The 17,956-nt window shown below is 38.6% G+C and overlaps 2 protein-coding genes across 3 annotated transcripts in view; both read left to right on the top strand.

Annotated features, from left to right (window-relative positions):
• myo18ab (myosin XVIIIA b) overlaps positions 1–17,956 on the top strand; it is a 54,877-nt gene that overhangs the window by 34,507 nt on the left and 2,414 nt on the right. Inside the window, exons 18-41 of one of the 2 annotated variants that reach the window (XM_088426888.1) lie at positions 477–684; positions 1,225–1,334; positions 1,514–1,579; positions 2,014–2,142; positions 2,543–2,686; positions 2,834–2,923; positions 3,215–3,334; positions 3,556–3,667; positions 4,228–4,355; positions 4,773–4,927; positions 5,046–5,169; positions 6,113–6,220; positions 6,462–6,554; positions 7,052–7,162; positions 9,021–9,125; positions 9,583–9,729; positions 9,821–9,934; positions 10,231–10,347; positions 10,666–10,749; positions 10,865–11,002; positions 11,219–11,404; positions 11,523–11,662; positions 12,217–12,261; positions 14,147–14,269. In XM_088426888.1, coding sequence (XP_088283014.1) covers positions 477–684; positions 1,225–1,334; positions 1,514–1,579; positions 2,014–2,142; positions 2,543–2,686; positions 2,834–2,923; positions 3,215–3,334; positions 3,556–3,667; positions 4,228–4,355; positions 4,773–4,927; positions 5,046–5,169; positions 6,113–6,220; positions 6,462–6,554; positions 7,052–7,162; positions 9,021–9,125; positions 9,583–9,729; positions 9,821–9,934; positions 10,231–10,347; positions 10,666–10,749; positions 10,865–11,002; positions 11,219–11,404; positions 11,523–11,662; positions 12,217–12,261; positions 14,147–14,269 — 2,897 coding nt within the window. The remainder of the gene's footprint in view (positions 1–476; positions 685–1,224; positions 1,335–1,513; positions 1,580–2,013; positions 2,143–2,542; positions 2,687–2,833; positions 2,924–3,214; positions 3,335–3,555; positions 3,668–4,227; positions 4,356–4,772; positions 4,928–5,045; positions 5,170–6,112; positions 6,221–6,461; positions 6,555–7,051; positions 7,163–9,020; positions 9,126–9,582; positions 9,730–9,820; positions 9,935–10,230; positions 10,348–10,665; positions 10,750–10,864; positions 11,003–11,218; positions 11,405–11,522; positions 11,663–12,216; positions 12,262–14,146; positions 14,270–17,956) is intronic. The other variant, XM_088426889.1, reaches the window with a different exon arrangement.
• Positions 14,287–17,948, top strand: LOC148415746 (uncharacterized). The gene has a single exon (XM_088426890.1). It carries the CDS (start codon positions 15,163–15,165, stop codon positions 16,519–16,521), a length of 1,359 nt encoding a protein of 452 aa, XP_088283016.1. The 5' UTR covers positions 14,287–15,162; the 3' UTR covers positions 16,522–17,948.

The following is a 17,956-nucleotide window of genomic DNA, read 5'->3' on the forward strand; positions in this document are numbered from 1 at the left end:
CTGATTATACAATATGGTGCACATTTCAGTCTGAAATTTTCCCACTGTTTCACAATTTTCTGTCATTTTTTCCATTTTTTTTTCTTCAGCTCTGTCAACCATGTTAGCTAATATAGAAATTCAAATTGCCAATACATACTGGTTTTATGTTTGAAGTTTTTTGATGCACTGTATACAGTACATTTCCGGTGCGCCGTGAGGATGGGAGCAGTGCGTGATTGTGCACACGCGCATCTTAGAGGGAACATTGCTCATAAGTCAAAATCAAAAAGTATCACCCCAAAAACTGTGGGAAAAGTCTAGTAATTGAGGCAAGTTAGAGCTTGTTTACTTATGTATTTCACAGACATACTGTATGTATTGCAAACATATACTGTAGTTATGTTAAGATGCCTGTTAAGCTTGATTGATTTCCAAAATGGTGGAATCCATGTTGGAGAAAAGCACAATGAAATTGGGTCACTTATGTTTTTTAGGATGCCTTGATTGACATGGTGCGTCGCTCCAAAGTCCATTTTGTCCATTGCCTGTTGCCCAAAGCGGAGGCAGTGGGGGGAGGAAGTGATCTGCGGGTTGCACATGGAGAAAGTGCAGATTCAGGACTCATGACTTTGGATGTGGGTCTTCTCAGAGCTCAGCTTCGAGGATCCAAACTTCTGGATGCACTGCGCATCTACAGACAAGGTAATTACGTTTTCTCCAGAAATAAGTCATTTGGAAAGTCATATTCCAAAACAAAAAAAGAGGGGGCAGGGGGGGTTGACATATAAAATGTATTCTGACCTTATTAAGTTTCCTATGTTGATGTAAGTCTAACTGTGTAGTTAGATTTTTTTCTGGTTAACTTGTGAGTGACAAAAATGGATTATTAGAACATTTCTTGAATGAGTTTGAAGAATTAGTTTTGGCAAACATCAACATTCAATGTGTGTTAAGTGTTAACTGTCGTTTGCACCGGTTATCTAAATTGTAACCATTTGTTAGATTCCTCTCAGACAAGAAGGTCTTATTATTTTGTTCTTATCTCAATTTGAGCAATTGTATTCTAAATTTAGTATTGAATAGTGTACCTGTTAAAAATCCTCTTTTTGCCAGAAATCTCTGTGCTAATCTGGAGAAGCTTTAGTTGTTGTTGGATGTTTTTAACACATAACCGCCCCTTATATCTTGTTTTTGTTGTTATTTTTTTCTGACTCTGCCGTCATTCTTCCATCGTGCACACAGGATATCCAGACCACATGGTGTTCTCTGAGTTCCGAAGGCGTTTTGATGTACTTGCACCACATTTGACCAAGAAGCATGGACGTCACTACATTGTGACTGATGAGAAGAGGGTGAGATCCTGAAAGTGATTGATTGATTGATTGATTGATTGATTGATTTTTTTTCAGTGTTTATTTATCTCGAATGATGAACGAAATTTTAGACATTTTTACACCAAACAACATGATCTGAATGAGCCAATAATATACTGAAGTCGTTGATGTCAGCTCTTTGTATTTTCTATTTCCAGGCAGTGGAGGAATTGCTGGAGTCTTTGGATTTAGAGAAAAGTAATTACCACATGGGACTAAGCCGGGTGAGTGGAGGGCATACTGTATTTTATTTGGAAATTGTTTGATTCTTGTGTAGACATTGGTTCAGCCCTTAACAGAGGTGGCCATTTTAAAAAGGTTTGCTCGCCTATCTTTTGTCAGCGCCCAGTCTTGTCAGTCTGCCTTTGTTTTTCAGCCATACCGAACTTTAATTGTCAGTCTGTCGTTTTATTTTACGTGTGCGTTTTCATCTCTTCGTTAACATCAGTAGGCATTTTACAAACCTTTGCTGGTCTGTAATTCGTCAGCAAAAGTGGCATCCGTCAGTGATGGGCCGTCAGACTGACCACTTCCTCTTCTTACAATGCTTTTGCATGACAGCCACTGACAATGTACCCCCAATTCCATTGATTAGATTTCACAAGAACTGTAATCCAAAGTGTAATACTGTGTGGCTTTTTCTGCTTTCCTCGCTCAGGTTTTCTTCAGAGCAGGGACTCTGTCAAGGCTAGAGGAGCAGCGGGTTGTTCAGACCAGAAGAAATATCTCTCTATTCCAGGCTGCGTGTAGGGGATATTTGGCCAGGCAGGCTTTCAAAAAGAGGAAGGTAAGACTCCTACACATATAGGGAAAGGCAATACTTAAGGCTTTTCGCATAGCATGCTAGACTGTTGAAACCGTGGCGTCTAGTTTTGTTTTCATCCGGAAAAAAAAATATTCCTGATAAAAATAAACGGTGAAAATTTGTAATGAAATGAATGGTGAGCAGGGGTAAGTACTCAAGGCAAGACAGACAACTACAAATGTACAAAATTAAAATTTGTTGAACAAAGTGACTAATGCAAAAAGACTTATTGTCATCAGTGTGAGTCACATTGGTTAGTACAACAGCAGTAAAAACAACCACAAAGTAACCAGTTGCATAGTTTATTGTTTTTCCATTCAGTCTGACTTTGTCCTTGTCTTCTCATGAAAACATTCAATTATGTACGCTTTCCGTCTGACAGATCCAAGATTTAGCAATCCGTTGTATCCAGAAGAACATAAAGAAGAATCGTGGGGTCAAAGGATGGCCTTGGTGGAAGCTTTTCACAACTGTTAGACCGCTAATTGAGGTGCAACTCACTGAGGAACAAATCCGTGGCAAGGATGTAAGTATAAAATGTTTACAATCAGGGCGTTTTGGTTTCGCTCAGATTTCATTCAGTGAGAAATGAAAATGCAATTAATATTACAGTTTAATTGATTGAAGTACTGACTGCCCATTTTCATTTTTTATCTTCTGTCTGACTTTCTAGGAAGAGATCCTCCAGCTGAAGCAGAAATTGGAGAAGGTCGAGAAAGAAAGGAATGAACTGAGACTCAATAGTGATCGTCTTGAGAGCAGGGTAAGAGTGTGTGCTCTTAAGAACAGGTTTGCATGCTGTAACATCTGGTGCTCGCAGGCAGCATGTTGTTAACCCACGGATTTAAAAACCGTAACCACAGCTGTTCAATAGCCATTTTTTTGTGCCTAAAAATAAATGAGGGAGGGATTATTACACACACATTCCAACTCACGTTAAATGGGATTCAAAACTTGACTTCTGTGTTAACAGGCTGTGTCTACATTATTTATTGTATTGATTTACTTTTTAACATGCTAATACTAGCTGTGTGTATATACTGTATGTGTCCAGATCACTGAACTGTCATCAGAGTTGACTGATGAGCGGAATACAGGAGACTCGGCCTCCCAGCTACTGGAGGCCGAAACATCTGAAAGACTCCGTCTTGAGAAGGACATGAGGGACCTGCAGGTACAGTATATGCCCACACACACCTACACACTCCCCTCTTCGTTAGACATGCATGCAGAATGACATTTATTTCACTCATTTTAGTAGTTGAAAAGCATTTATAATGTTCCATTCCCAGAGAAGTCAAATCGTAATGTAATTCGCACATATCTCATTACTTTCATTAATTTAGAATATGCTCACATTCTCATAGCAAAGTTTTGCTTTCATGTGTCTATTAGGTCCAGTATGACAACATGAAGAAACAGATGGAATCTATGGAGATGGAAGTGATGGAAGCTCGTCTAATTAGAGCCTCTGAACTCAATGGGGTATTGGATGATGATGAATCAGGTGAAATTCCTTCCTACACAATCGCATTTTTGGTGACTCCTGCTTATATTTTGTCTATGTTGTCAACCCAGTCTTCATGATTGAGAGGGTTAGGGTTAGGGTTAGGGTTAGTATTTAACTATCTTTCAAACAACCTTTTTAGATGTCACGTGAGTTTTCGTAACAGGATTCGAGAAAAATAAACCATCGTTTCCTTATGAACCTTATAAAAAAACATCCATCCATCTATTTTCAATAGCCGCTTATCCTCACAAGGGTCGCAGGCTTGCTGGTGCCTATCTCAGCTGGCTTCGGGCAGACATGTGGTTGGCTTACATACATTTTTAAGTACAGTAGTTCAATTATAATTTCATCAGATTTCGAGTTCCCAGTTTTTAAATTACAAAAATAAATAGCACTGATTTGTTGGAATAGCCTATTTAAAATTTTCATTCTGACAAGCAGGATTCAGAATGTGCACTTTGAAACTTTGTTTTGATTCTCCTTTTGCAAATCACAATTTGAATGAAAAAACTTCCTCAAGAAGTTGTAATCTATATACGTGTATGTAAATGTGACAGGAGGCGAGTGGAGGCTGAAGTATGAAAGAGCCATCAGAGAAATTGAATTTACCAAGAAGCGACTGCAGCAGGAGTTTGAGGACAAGCTAGAGGTTGAGCAGCAGAACAAACGACAACTGGAGAGGAGGGTAAGACAATAATTGTGAAAAGTTAAGTTTTGCAAATGCTGTATTAATGGTATGGTTGTCAAATCTAAGACGGGGATCAAATCGGATTAATAAACTACTGTATTTTCCACACTATAAGGCACACTTGTTTATAAGATGCACCTTCAATGAATATTTTAAAACTGTTTTCATATAAAGGGCCCATTATAAGGCACATAGAATAGAATCTACAATAGTGGCTGGGGCTATGCATCCACTAGATGTGCTAAAGGGAATCTCAACAAAACCATCAGATAAGCCAGTCATACTCTTGGTAATAAAAACCTTAAAATATATTGTTTTGTTGATTTTAAAAACAGAAACTAGATTATAGATATTAGATTATGAAATTATGGCAGATTGAAACCTAATTTTTTTTTCTCCATTTGGTTTGTTTAGATCAGCGATCTACTGGCCGATAATGAAGAATCACAACGAAATATCCAGCAGCTAAAGAAAAAAACACAGAGACTCACAGCTGAACTGCAGGACACCAAACTTCACCTGGAGGGCCAACAGAGCCGCAATCACGATCTGGAGAAGAAGCAGAGGAAGTTAGTGTCTGACCAAGCACAAAAACACAAACACACGCAGACACACTATCAACAGAACTCCAACATGCTTAGCCTTTTTGTCTTTTAATGTTATAAATCTGGTTGTGTTTGTGTGCAGGTTCGACAGTGAGCTCAGTGCAGCCCAGGATGAGGTGCAAAGAGAAAAAACCTTCCGAGAAAAACTGGCGCGAGAGAAAGACGTGTTGACTGGAGAGGCTTTCAGTCTCAGACAACAGCTTGAGGTACTGTGCAGTATATTCTCGCTCTGTTCGTGCATCTTCTCTATTGTATGTTTTGGATTGGCTCTGTATATTTACGTAATCTTAGCAGAAGTGCTACCAGAATTGTCGAACCAGCAACAACTATTTCCAAAATATTTAAAACAGTGAGGCAAATTCCTTTGTTGTAGCTGTAAAACAATGCTAGAAAGATTAATATGAGATAATATATCATTTTTCAAATTTAGTGTTTTCCCTGAATCCAGCACAATACATAATTTAAAAGATAACATTGTTTTAAAACATGTTTTAGGTTAGTGAAAGTATTAGAATTAAATCAATTAAAGTGAATATGACTTAATTGTTGGTGTCAAATCCTTTGCAATAACTGCATCATCAAGCTTACTTCCGATAGACTTCAATTGTCTGTCAGCTTTACAATTGTTGATTTTTCACTGAAATAGAGCTCTCTAGTTTTCATGCTAGTTACACTAGCATCTAACTGTAAGTGTAGTCTGCATAGATAAAACCCGAGTTTCGATGTTGAGCTCTTTTTATTGTAATTAATTTAGTTGGACACAATTAGGCCATAAAAAATACCAGTTGTGTTCCAAAACCTTTGCACCCACCATATAATGGTGATTTCAAACTAAAATATATGTTCTGTCTTGGTGTAAATATTTTGAAATGATTAATTATTAAATTAGAACTGTTGACCTTTTTTCATATTCAGCTTTTGATGTCAAGTACAATTGTTTTCATTGTAAAACAATAACAAAAGAGTACCCAGTGTTGCATGGTGCGCCAAGCGATCTTGAAAATAATCCAAAAAGGACTTTAAATGTACTTAAATATGACAGTTGAAAAAAATGTAGCCCTTGTCTCCAATAATTTGTTTGCCTGTCTTTTCATCTTTTGTATTGTATGTTCACGCTGACCCATTTGGGCGCCTTCTTCCGTTCTGCAGGACAAGGACCTGGAGGTGTGTGCGGTCAATCTTAAATTGGACCAACTTGAGGCTGAGCTGCAGGATCTCAATTCTCAAGAGTCCAAGGATGAAGCATCACTGGCTAAGGTCTTTTTGCTCTCTGACTTCGAAGCATAAATGTATTGCAATATGCAAATGTATTTCATTCATCATACTGTATATTATATCATAACACATACCAACCCCATCATGTCTTATCTCACAGCTCTATGTTAAATACAAAAGAAAGTACTTTATACATCCATTTTCTATAGCCGCTTATTTTCACAATAATATAAAACCTAAAATGTATTTGAAGTAAATATTTGAGATCTTTATGGTTATTCAGGTGAGAAAGCAGCTTCGTGACATGGAGGCAAAGGTGAAGGACCAGGAGGAGGAACTTGATGAACAAGCAGGAACCATTCAGATGTTGGAACAGGTACAATATAATAATAGTCATATTTTGCCATATCAAAAATGTAGAAACACACAATACAATTTCAACTGCCTTTAGTTGTTTGAAAAATGTTCCTGTGAGCCATACATTTTAAAATTCATAGGTAAATCTACAAATTCAAAACAAATGCACAAGATATCACGAATGTTTCTTTCTTGGTAGCTAAAACCAAGTCAAGTTTCATTGTTTTCAAATTCCTTCTTTCCATCATCAGCCATTAACAATACAACAAATTGCCATTTAATCCAATGACATTTCATTAATATGTATTTGTCGATACAAATACAAACTAATAAATGTTTCCAATACATTCATTAGGATTGGATGCTTGCCTTAATCCTAGCCGTTAGTCGTTCAAATTTTAGTTTTATTTAAACAAAATCTCCAATGATTACCTTCAAATACAAATGAAAATGTTAATACTGTCAATCAAACTATGATAAATGCAAGTATGCATGTATGTCTAATTTGTTTTCTAGGCTAAATTACGTCTTGAGATGGAAATGGAACGTTTGCGACAAACCCATTCCAAGGATATCGAAAGCAAAGACGATGAGGTTGAGGAAATCAGACAGTCATGCAGCAAGAAGGTAAGGATATTTATTAAAAAAAAAAAAAAATATATATATATATATATATATATATATATATATATATATATATATATATATATATATATATATATATATATATATATATATATATATATATATATATATATATATATAAAACATAAAAACATGTTTGTATTTACCCGTACCCCTATAAATGATTAAAAACCATGTTGTCCTGTTGATATACAAGTGAATACCGGTAATTCATAAATTCAGATATCCTAAATCCAAAATATCGTCCTCTTTGTATATGGTCAAATAATTCTATGTATGAGCTTCGCTAGTAATAAAAAACAGAAATAATCTGGTTAATGCACTAATTTAAAGACTCTATAATAATGATTTCTTTGCAGTTTTTTTTTTTTTTTTTAAATGCCTGTTTGGTATATCTTTGTAATGCTGTACTTCCATTTTAAACTTCCTCGGAACACAGCAAGCGATACCCTTTTTCAATTATTTTCATGATTGTTCCATAAACAACCTTTATTAATGAAACACATTTGCTGAATGGTTGTTTATGTCCTTTTATTATTTTTATTTTTTAAAGATGCTTTGTGTAACACGTCTCTGAATTCAGTTTCTGGAAACGGGCAAAAGTTGGTTATTGTATACTTTGCACATTATGAATGTTGAATTCAACTTAATCGAGAGATTTAGTCTATATGGATGCTATTTTGCTCCTTTCACTTCTTCGAACTTGTTTCTAAGAATAAATAAGATGAATATTCTCGATCAGAGAGGGGTCAAGGCACCCGTCACTCCCTCCCATGCTAATGTAATGCTGTGTGATCATATTGCGACATAATACGCGGTATTAATTAAAAACGTTTATCGTGCCGTATCACCCTATTGTTTTTATAATGTTATTTTGATGTGTAGAATCGGTATTAGTGTAACGATGTCGCGGCGATCCGTCCCACTTCATCAGGCTTTGAAGCAGCAGCGCAGTCATCGCGTCACCGTCTTGGAAGCACAGGTTGCGAAGTCAGCGATTTATGAGTTTGAAGGCCCCGAACGTGTGACGTTTAATAAACGTTCATTAACGCAGTAAAAGATGGCGTAATTTACATTGAGTTATCCCTGTTACTATACGTAGCAGCTGAGCGTTTCTTTCTAGGCATAAGTAATCGTCTTGCACGCAATGCGGTCGTGAGACTAAAGTAGAAGTTTTGTTTGTCTTGGTTTGAGTGGTTATGCCTGAAGACTGGTGCAGGACGGAGGGATGACGTCGTAATGTCGCTGTTATATGCACTTTGTCCCAAGTGCCATCAGTCGTTAAAATGTCAAGGGAAAATACAAATCTCAAACATATAGAAAATGTGCGTCTCACCTTACAGAAGTGCTTTTTACAGCCCAACAGGAAGTTCCAGCCTCGTTACTCGACACAGGTTTTCTTTTACGCTAATTAGTTTTTTTTTTGTTTGTCAACAGTATAATAGTGATGTGTTCAAATAATTACCTTTCTGTCAATTATGTATATACTTGTTTAGTTATGTTGCAGTAATGTCATTGTAGTTGCTTGTTTAAAAAGCAGTTGAGTTCTAATGTGTTTGTTGATTTTCTAACGGAAATTGTGTACAAATGAGACTACCGTTAAGGGTCAAAAAGCAGTATCAGTAAGAATAGTGGTATCCTTAAATTCTATCTATATAATCTTTTAAATGCAAAATACAATAGCAAGTTGATTCACATGTATGTTTGTGTGCAGTTGCTTGTGTAGATTGTCAGCATCCTTTTTTAAGTTATTTAACTTTACATTACAAAAGAAATCTTATCCAAACTATAATATATAATGACAGAAAACTTTTATAAACTGTTTTTTTTTTTTGTCTAGTTAAAACAAATGGAACTCCAGCTTGAGGAAGAGTATGATGAGAAGCAGAAGGTGCTGAAAGACAAAAGAGAGATAGAGTCAAAGTTTCTATCAGCCCAGGACAAGGTACAGTTGATGTTTGATTATTATGATTTCAGTGAATGTCCAGTGTGTGATTGATTTGTCATTTAAATGCTGCTACAGACATGAAATATAATTAGCATACATATAAATAATAAAATAACAGCAGCTTGGCTTTGCACTTGGCAACCTTATGTTTCTATATTGTTTAGATGATGTGTACAAATTTAATCGTTGCCTCGGCTAGTCACAGATGCATTATGATTTAAAATAGAATTCTGAATGGGTTGGTTACAGGCACGACTTCAAATGGGTGGGTAGCCAGTCCTGAAACCCAACTATGAGAAGAATAAATGATCACATTTCCATAATATGCCCACAAATATGTTATCAAATGTCTCCTGATGCTGTTTTAACAATTACCTGTATTTGTTATACAATGCAAAGGTAAACAATATTGTAATTTTCAATTAAATCAGTCCAGTCTTGCCTCCACCTTCAGGTGAGAAGTGGTGACAATGAGACTGAGAAACGCTTGAGGAAAGACCTGAAGAGAACCAAGACTTTGCTGGCTGATGCTCAGATCATGTTAGATCACATAAAGAACAACGCACCCAGCAAGCGGGAAATAGCTCAATTAAAGAACCAGGTGATCTGCCTACATTTCCAGTGGAACCTTAGACTTTGTTTCATTATTTATTCTCTTACACTTCACTTACACTGTTCTTTTCTAAATCTAGCTGGAGGAATCTGAATTCACTTGCGCAGCTGCAGTTAAATCCCGTAAAGCCATGGAGGTGGAGATTGAAGACCTGCATGTTCAAATGGAGGATATTTCCAAAACAAAACAGGCGGTCAGTATTCTTTTCTTATTCCCCACCTTTATTTATTACCATATATCTATGGCCGTTCATTGGAAATAAAGCCTTGGTGATCGCATGGCGTTTGGTAGGCGTTTTTAGATGTTTGTGTTTATGTAAAGTACTCAAGCAAATGATGCAATAAGGAGATGGAGAAAGTTCCACAAACTCAACTATTAATGCAGCCAGTCAGCTCTTTATGGCATCCGAGCCTTCCAAAATGTGGCTTTTTGGACTTAATTTGACAATGAAAGGTGTACTCTGTCTTTGTGTTTGTTCTTGCACTCTAGCTGGAAGAACAGCTGAGTCGTCTGCAAAGGGAGAAGAATGACTTGCAGACAAGAATGGAGGAAGACCAGGAAGATTTGAATGAGCTCATGAAGAAGCACAAAGCTGCCGTTGCTCAGGTCAGCCTTTTTCGATTTACCTCCATTGCAGTCATAATCAATGCACTGGGGTATTGATGGACAGTCAAGAAATTCTTTCCAGTGAGAAAGAAACAAATAGTAGGAACAACCAACTAAGTTTGGGTGATGAATTGAATTTGTTCTGTGACACTGTTATCAGATCGAAATGTTCGCAAAATAGGGAACAATTTTAAGTCATTAGGAATTACTTAAAATAAAAGCAAAAACATTTCCTCTTAATGCATTTATGTCATGTTCTTCTTAATTTAGTATATGGATTTGTAAACTTTTAAATCTGCTTTCTTTTTGTGGTTTCAGTCTGCCCAGAACTTGGCTCAGATCAGTGACCTTCAAGCACAGCTGGAGGAGGCCGTCAAAGAGAAGCAGGAAGTGCATGAGACTGTAAGTGCTATATTTTTTTACCTGAGGCATAGTCTTTCTGAAGGATTTTCACTGAATATGCACAGTCAGTGGAAGGCTATTCTTGTGTTATTGAAACATATGTTTGCCTCCATAGATGCAAGCCCTCCAGAGTCAACTAGACTTCCAGGAGCAGTCCATGGTGGAGAAATCTCTTGTGAGCCGACAGGAGGCCAAGATTCGTGAACTTGAAACTAAACTGGAGTTTGAGAGGACCCAGGTCAAACGCCTGGAGGTGAGTGCCAAAGACAGTAGATGTAGTGCCCGTGGTGCATCATTGGTAGAGGGTCCAACTCAGTACTGACAAAATGCCCTCCTCTTGAATGAAATGGTCAGTTGAGCAGCAAAATAAGCTATCAGCATGATAAGATAAGCATGATAAGATCTGCTTCTGTGTGACTGAATATATTTACGACAATATTGACCAGCCTAATCGCATATCTCTTTGCAGGGCCTTGTTGCACGTCTCAAGGAAAATCTGGAAAAACTGACAGAGGAGCGAGACCAACGCAGCAGCAGCGAGATTCGGGAGAAAGAACAAAGCAAACGATTGCTGAGGCAGATTCGCGACATGAAAGAAGAGATTGCTGAACTTGCCAAAAAGGAAGGCGAGGCCAGTCGCAAGAAGCATGACTTGGTAAGTATGCATTAGACCGAAATAAGCTAACATGTGAAGAGACTTGTAATAGCCTTCAAGTCAAAATCCAATTAATGAACTGCCTTTGAAAGATGTCTTTTTTCTTTCATATGAATAGGAAATGGACATTGAGAGCTTGGAGGCTACAAATCAGAGCCTGCAGGCAGACCTTAAACTTGCCTTCAAAAGGATTGGTGACCTTCAGGCTGCCATTGAGGATGAGATGGAGAGTGATGACAATGAAGACCTTATCAACAGGTAAAATTTTGCACTGATGCACATAATTACACATAATTGTTTGCCAATTTAAACAGAAAGGTGTTGAATGTAAACCGTTTTTAAATGATGGAAATACTTTTGAGGAATCAGTCATTAATGTTGACTTGATTGCTCAGACACCAGTCAGTAAAAGGCCATACAAGAGTTTTGGATGAAGGTTCAGACCTTCTGTAGGGCACCTGTCACTGTAATTCATAATTCACCCAGCTTGTTTCACCGTGGATGTTTTTCCCTTCAGTTCCTTATGATTTCCATCATCTCGGTTTGGTTAATATACATACCGAAAAAAATGTACTTCATTAATGATGCCTGCTTAGAATGAAAATATTAAAACACCTAAGCTCCATGGAGCTAATGTGCACCAAAGCTCATAGCTGATTGAGTTAGCTACTAGCTAGCACTAGTAGAAAACACCTTGGCATTATTCCACAATTCCTGACCACTTACTCAACATGTATCACTCACATTTTTCCTTTGACTTTTGTCTGTTTTGTTGTCTTATCTTCTGTTTGTCCATCTATCATTGCAACCAGTTTACAAGACATGGTGACAAAGTATCAGAAAAGAAAGAACAGAACGTGAGGCTCTGGAGCTTCTGATTTATTCATTTTTACCACTGGGAAATGATGCAGCATTCCATAGTCTTCAAATACAATGAATCTGTGCATAAAGCATACCCTTTTAAAACACTATCATAAAGAAATGCTACTGAATTTAAGTAATTTTGCCTCTTAATTTTTTTTGTCCAAATTTAAACAATTTCGTTGTTTAAAAAAAAAAATCACATTTCCACTTTGCAGTAAAGTTCAGTTCAGGTTGATACACAATAAGAGCAGCATTGAATGTTAAAACAAACTAATGTCCGATTGACTGGTGACCAATTCTGGGTATAATCCACCAGTTGCTCAAAGAAAGCTGGGATTGGCTCAAGCTCAACACAGAGTAAGAGGGTAGAAAATAGATGTATTTATGATTGTTTATTAAAGGACTGATGTCCCTGCAAAAAGTTATTCTTTGCTGCAACAGCGCACACCTTGGGTTAAAGCTGTGTGGCATTATTTGTATTAATTTAACTCCTTAACTGCCTGTCTCAGTTAAAATGTATGACATCGACTGAAAATGAGTCAAATGTCATCCCCTAAAGAAAGCTGCTTCTGGAAGCTTTCTTCAGGGGATGCCGGTATGAATTTGTAATATTCTGTGATTACCCTGTTATGATTAAGGGCTACCCAAATGTATTTTAAATACTAATAAATTTGATGATCGATAATTGCGTGGAGAGTGTAAAGCAAGTACCGTACTCACTTGCATTACAAAATTGACTGGACCAACAGGAGGCAGGCGCAGAATAGCATCATACACCCTTCAATTAGATTTTTAGAACCACTCAGAATTAACCACAAAGACAGGGAAGTTGAATTACTTTTCAAATCGTATTGTGATGAGTTCATCTGAACTGTACTGTTTGGTGGAAGCAATAAAGGCATAGGTTTTTACACCAGATTCTCACAGTAACCAAATAAAATAAAAGGCCTACAAATACTTTGGATAAGGCTCTGGCATAATGCATCATGAACAGTGCTCAGAGATTCCTCATAACCCAAGTGTATACCTCTGCTGATTGCATGTCCTCACATGCTGAGATGCATGATTGTCATTGATGATGTGTTGGATCCCCCCCAGCATGAAGCACATTTCCCTTCTCGGATTCTGCATATTGTTAAACACTTGGCAAATATGGAGTGAATATGTTTCAGAAGGTTTTGAACACTGTTGTATTACAGTATACAGAACTGTCTCAGAAAATTAGAATATTGTGATAGAGTTCTATATTTTCTGTAATACAATTAAAAATGTGTTTGGGATTGAATGTGTAATTTATAGGTGGAGCAGATGATTTTTGAATGTCTTTTTTGTTGTTTTTCCACAAGATGCCCCCCATGAATTCACTGTTATTGCTGATAGAGTAGTGGTTATCTAAAGATAATGAAATCATGCAGGTAAAACATTTTAATGTTCAACATCTTTAATTCAGATTGCAGTGCAGGTGAGGAACATTACACTGCTACCTAGAGCATATTTTCAGAAAGCTTTGGAAGAATGCTTGAATTGACGTGCACTGCCACCTAACAAAGATTTAGTAATCTAACAGTGTCAAACGTGAGAAGATGCAGTGAATAGTTTTATGTGTAACCTCTCATAGGTTTGTGTATCAAAATGGTCTTTTTGAGCCGATTGCAAATGCTGCCTTTAACCTGCAGCAATAACACAATGCTTTGAATGCCTGTTGACAGTGACAACCAGCCTTGTGTCAGCTAATGTTCCTGCAGGGGCTTTGCTGATTTCTATTCCCTTTTGACTCTGCTGCACACTGTAACATTCTTTAAACTGATTTGCTAACTCTCTTAGCAACTGTCCCTTATTTGCCCTCGCTGACTTGTTTTCTGTCTGACTCCCCACTAGTCAAGGGGATTCAGACACTGACTCTGAGGTGGAGGGTCGTGTGGATGGGGTGAAATCCTGGTTGTCCAAAAATAAAGGATCCGCCAAGAATTTCTCAGACGATGGCAGCCTGAAGAGCTCCAGGTCAGTGGAAAAGCAAGTGGCATTACTGTCTGTGCAATAGATCTTTTTTTTTTACCAATATGTTGAGACTATTTTACACTTGAGAAACTCACTAGTGCATCAGATCAATGCCTGCCAGACAGCTGACAGCTTGTTCGAAATTTGTCACCAAACCTTTTGACTTCGACTTCACTCTTGTCTGAGTAAGTTCTTAGTGGCTTCTTCTTGCAGAGAAAGTTTCAGTTTCCCTGCCAAAATATTCACTATCAAAATAATTCTTTTGGGCTCAAAGATCAATAAAAACAAGTTATTTGAGAATTAATTTGGAATGAGTTCTATCGGTGAGAAAAATCAAGCCACACATTTGCAATGTCACAACACAATGTCTAACAGTGTTATTGTACAAATGTTCTTACTGTATATTCAGACTATCATTGACGATGACTCAATCCAGTGGCATACTTAAATTCATGATTAGTGTGGTGCGGACCAAATCAGAGTTATGAATCATCTTAAAATCAAACATTTGTGAGGGACATTTAAAAAATTGACAAATAAATATACAAATGGTATCTTTCATCTCACACACAATATTTGGCCATAAGTAGTGCTGCATTTTGACAGGTTAAATCAATAGACATAGCAGGCTGCTCTACTAAACTATGGCTCAGCCAAAGCAGCAAGCTCAAAGTTAGTTATTATTTTTATACAGTATATTTTTTGTACACACTTGCATTAAGAACTCATTTTCATCATTTTTCTTCCTATTGTTTTTGTTCTTTGGTGACTGTGGTCTCTCAAGGTTTGCCGTAAACTTAGATGCAAAAGAGGGGAAAGAGTGGTCAGATGATAAGGAATGGAAAGAGGCAAATAAGGAGGGCAAAGATGTAGAGACAAGCCGCCCATTGTCAGTGATGAGCTCCCTCAGCTACAGAAAACGTTCCACCCACGATTCTAAAGGGGACCAACTATTCAGCGTCCTGAAGGAAAATGCAGAGTTGGAGGCTGATCGGCCTTTTCAAAAGCCTAAATCCAAAAGCGCCGATCTTCAAGATGATACTTTCTCAACCAGCTCCAGGAAGAGATCATCGGCAACCGATGACGTGGCGGACAGAGTATCCGTAATCTCCCAGGCTTACTCCGCCAACAGCCGCGCCAGGAAAAGCATAGAAAGCCGCTGGGATGACGTTGACAAAGAATCGAGCGTTTCGTTCGTCCCACCAAGACGGGCCTCGACTGGCCTTGGGTTGAGTCCGGAGGACGATGCGAGGTCTACCCTGAGCTTGGGTTTCTCAAGCACACTTGGACGTCATCAAAGCACCTCACGCTTAGATGAGCGTGGTGGGAGAAGATCACTATATGGCAGTGAACCCAGCAGCCCTTGTTTGAGCAAAAGATCCGGTGGCCGCAGTCCTGGTAGTGTCAGTCGAGCGGATTCCCCAATGTCACTCGCACGTAGCTGCCGTCTTAGTGAGTTTGATCTTGATATGGATGACAGCAGAAGCGTGGCCTTCACTGAGAGGTCATCTTATAGCCACTCTTCCGTTGGACGCAGTGTCTCCATGCCGCCGCCGCAAGCTCGATCGGCTGCAGATAACGATCTCACCGATAATACGGATATCAAACCCGTCGGCCATCGTAACTACCTCGACCCGGAACTGGAAAAAGCCATCAATGAAGTATTGAGTTTCAAACCAATCAAATTCAAGCGCAGCACCTTGGAGGACTCCGAGACTGAAGGAAACTCTAAAGATGATGCAGAAAATAAATCGACAAATCAGAATAGCACAGGAACTCGTCCAGGTAGTAATCTTAAACGCTCCGCGTCAGCTGTGAGCTGCTTAAGATCTTCTCGCAGCACCAGCAGCTGTAGTAGTCGCCGCAGCAAGGGAAAGAGTAAAGGCAAGAAGAAGAAGAAGCGAAGTCATAGTTCAGAGTCCGAAAGTTCAAGTGATCACAGGAGCAGCTCGAGGAGGAGGTCCAAAAAGTCCAAGAAAAAATCCAGAAAAAGGGAAAAATCCTCATCATCCTCATCATCAGAATCTGAATCAGACTCAGGATCTGACTCAAGCTCGAGTGCCTCTACCATCTCCTACCGCAGCTCGAACAGTGTGAAGAGAGCCCCATCTCATAAGGTTGCCAATCCAGAAGAGGGAGTGGAGGATGGGCTTCAAAGTGAGTGCCAACCCCTCACCAAAAAGACTGAAAAGAAGCGGAAGAAGAAGGTGGACAGCCTGATGATGAAGTACTTGTATCGGCCGGATAGCGATTGAGGCGGGCAGTAGGTGCTGTTATCGGCATACCGATAAAAACAATTTACTGCATGGTGTGATCCAAACATCTGCACATACGGACCAATGAGGCATTTTGCGCTTCTACAAGGACTCACATAGCATGTTTGCATGGCCTATATTTCCAGAAGTACCACTCCCATTGTTACTATTAACTGTTAAAAGTACAAGTTCGTGCCCATTTTGCTTTGCCTAGCTGTTTGGTCTTGTGACGAGAAAAGGGAAACAGCTTTCACTCCCCTACCATTACAATTGGAGGCAGATTGTTTGCACACCTGACAAAGGCTAATCCCCAGTGAGCTATAGTTTATCCTTACCTGTACAGTAGTTGTATCTTAATTAATACAAGTTGTGGTGTTGTTTCCAGGATTGTTTCTAAATTGCATGTGTTTTGGGTGTCTTTGAAGTGCCTATTGAAACCTCAGGGTTTTAATCTTTACCATATGGTGGAGGATTCATTTTCTTCAGTTTGGCCGGTAATAATCAATAGCCCCCTTTTCACATTACTGCCTCTCAAATTTGCTCAACACAGGGGAAAGAGTAGCTTGTATTTATTCCACCCCTTTTTATTATTTTTTTTTGTAGCCGTTAAGGCCAGAGCTGAGCAATTTGTCACCAAAGTGAGGAGTCTCAAGCCAAGGGACATAAACCCTCTTCACTCGATGCTCAGTTTCTGTATTTTTTTTTTTTCAAAGTTTCAGGTCATTAACACCGAAAAATATGGAAGCACACACCGAAGGCAACCGATTGCCCAGCTCTCGTTAAGGCTGTACACCTTTAGATAACTAGATGTAGTTTACAAATCATGCACCCGTAATTGCAATGATCGCTTTTAAAAAAAATGGTGTGGGGAAATCATACGTCACACTAGGTTTCCTGCTACTGGAGCCAGTGTGGAAGGGGCTTGTTTCATCACATTGAAGTGGAAATAGGGGCTAATTCCTTTTCTCTACCCTCATATATCCAGTTAATTTCATTCTCAGGACATTGATTTGTTCCCAACTTTACTGTGGCAGCCTTAAGGTCTAGATCGGGGTGTCCACACTCAGTCGTGGAAAGCCTGTATCCTGCATGTTTTCCAGCTTTCTTGACCCTCCGCAGTTGATTCAAATGATCAGGATTGTTATCAAGCTTCTGCTGAGATTGACACTGACCCTCGAGGACTGAGTTTGGACACCTCTGGCCTAGATCCACCAATGCGACATGGTAAACTGGCGAGGTTGTGGCCAATCTGAAAAAAAATTCCGAAAGCAGCCGCAACAGTCCAGTTGTCATCAATTCTTTGCGCTGAGAATCCTCCTGGATATAGAATGATTTTAGAAACTCTGAATCCTCAGACTATACTTTTGTAACACTAAATCAAGCGCTAAATATTGCTCGTAACATTGCTTCCTTTAACTCCGATCATTCTTTCCTC

Source organism: Hippichthys cyanospilos, chromosome 11, assembly GCF_059441005.1.
Source record: "Hippichthys cyanospilos isolate Australia breed blue-spotted pipefish chromosome 11, RoL_Hcya_1.0, whole genome shotgun sequence".
Lineage (NCBI taxonomy): Eukaryota > Metazoa > Chordata > Actinopteri > Syngnathiformes > Syngnathidae > Hippichthys > Hippichthys cyanospilos.

What these genes read in the sequence shown, in the direction of transcription:
- LOC148415746 (XM_088426890.1), top strand. Translation starts at nt 15,163, where the DNA reads ATGAGCTCCCTCAGCTACAGAAAACGTTCCACCCACGATTCTAAAGGG.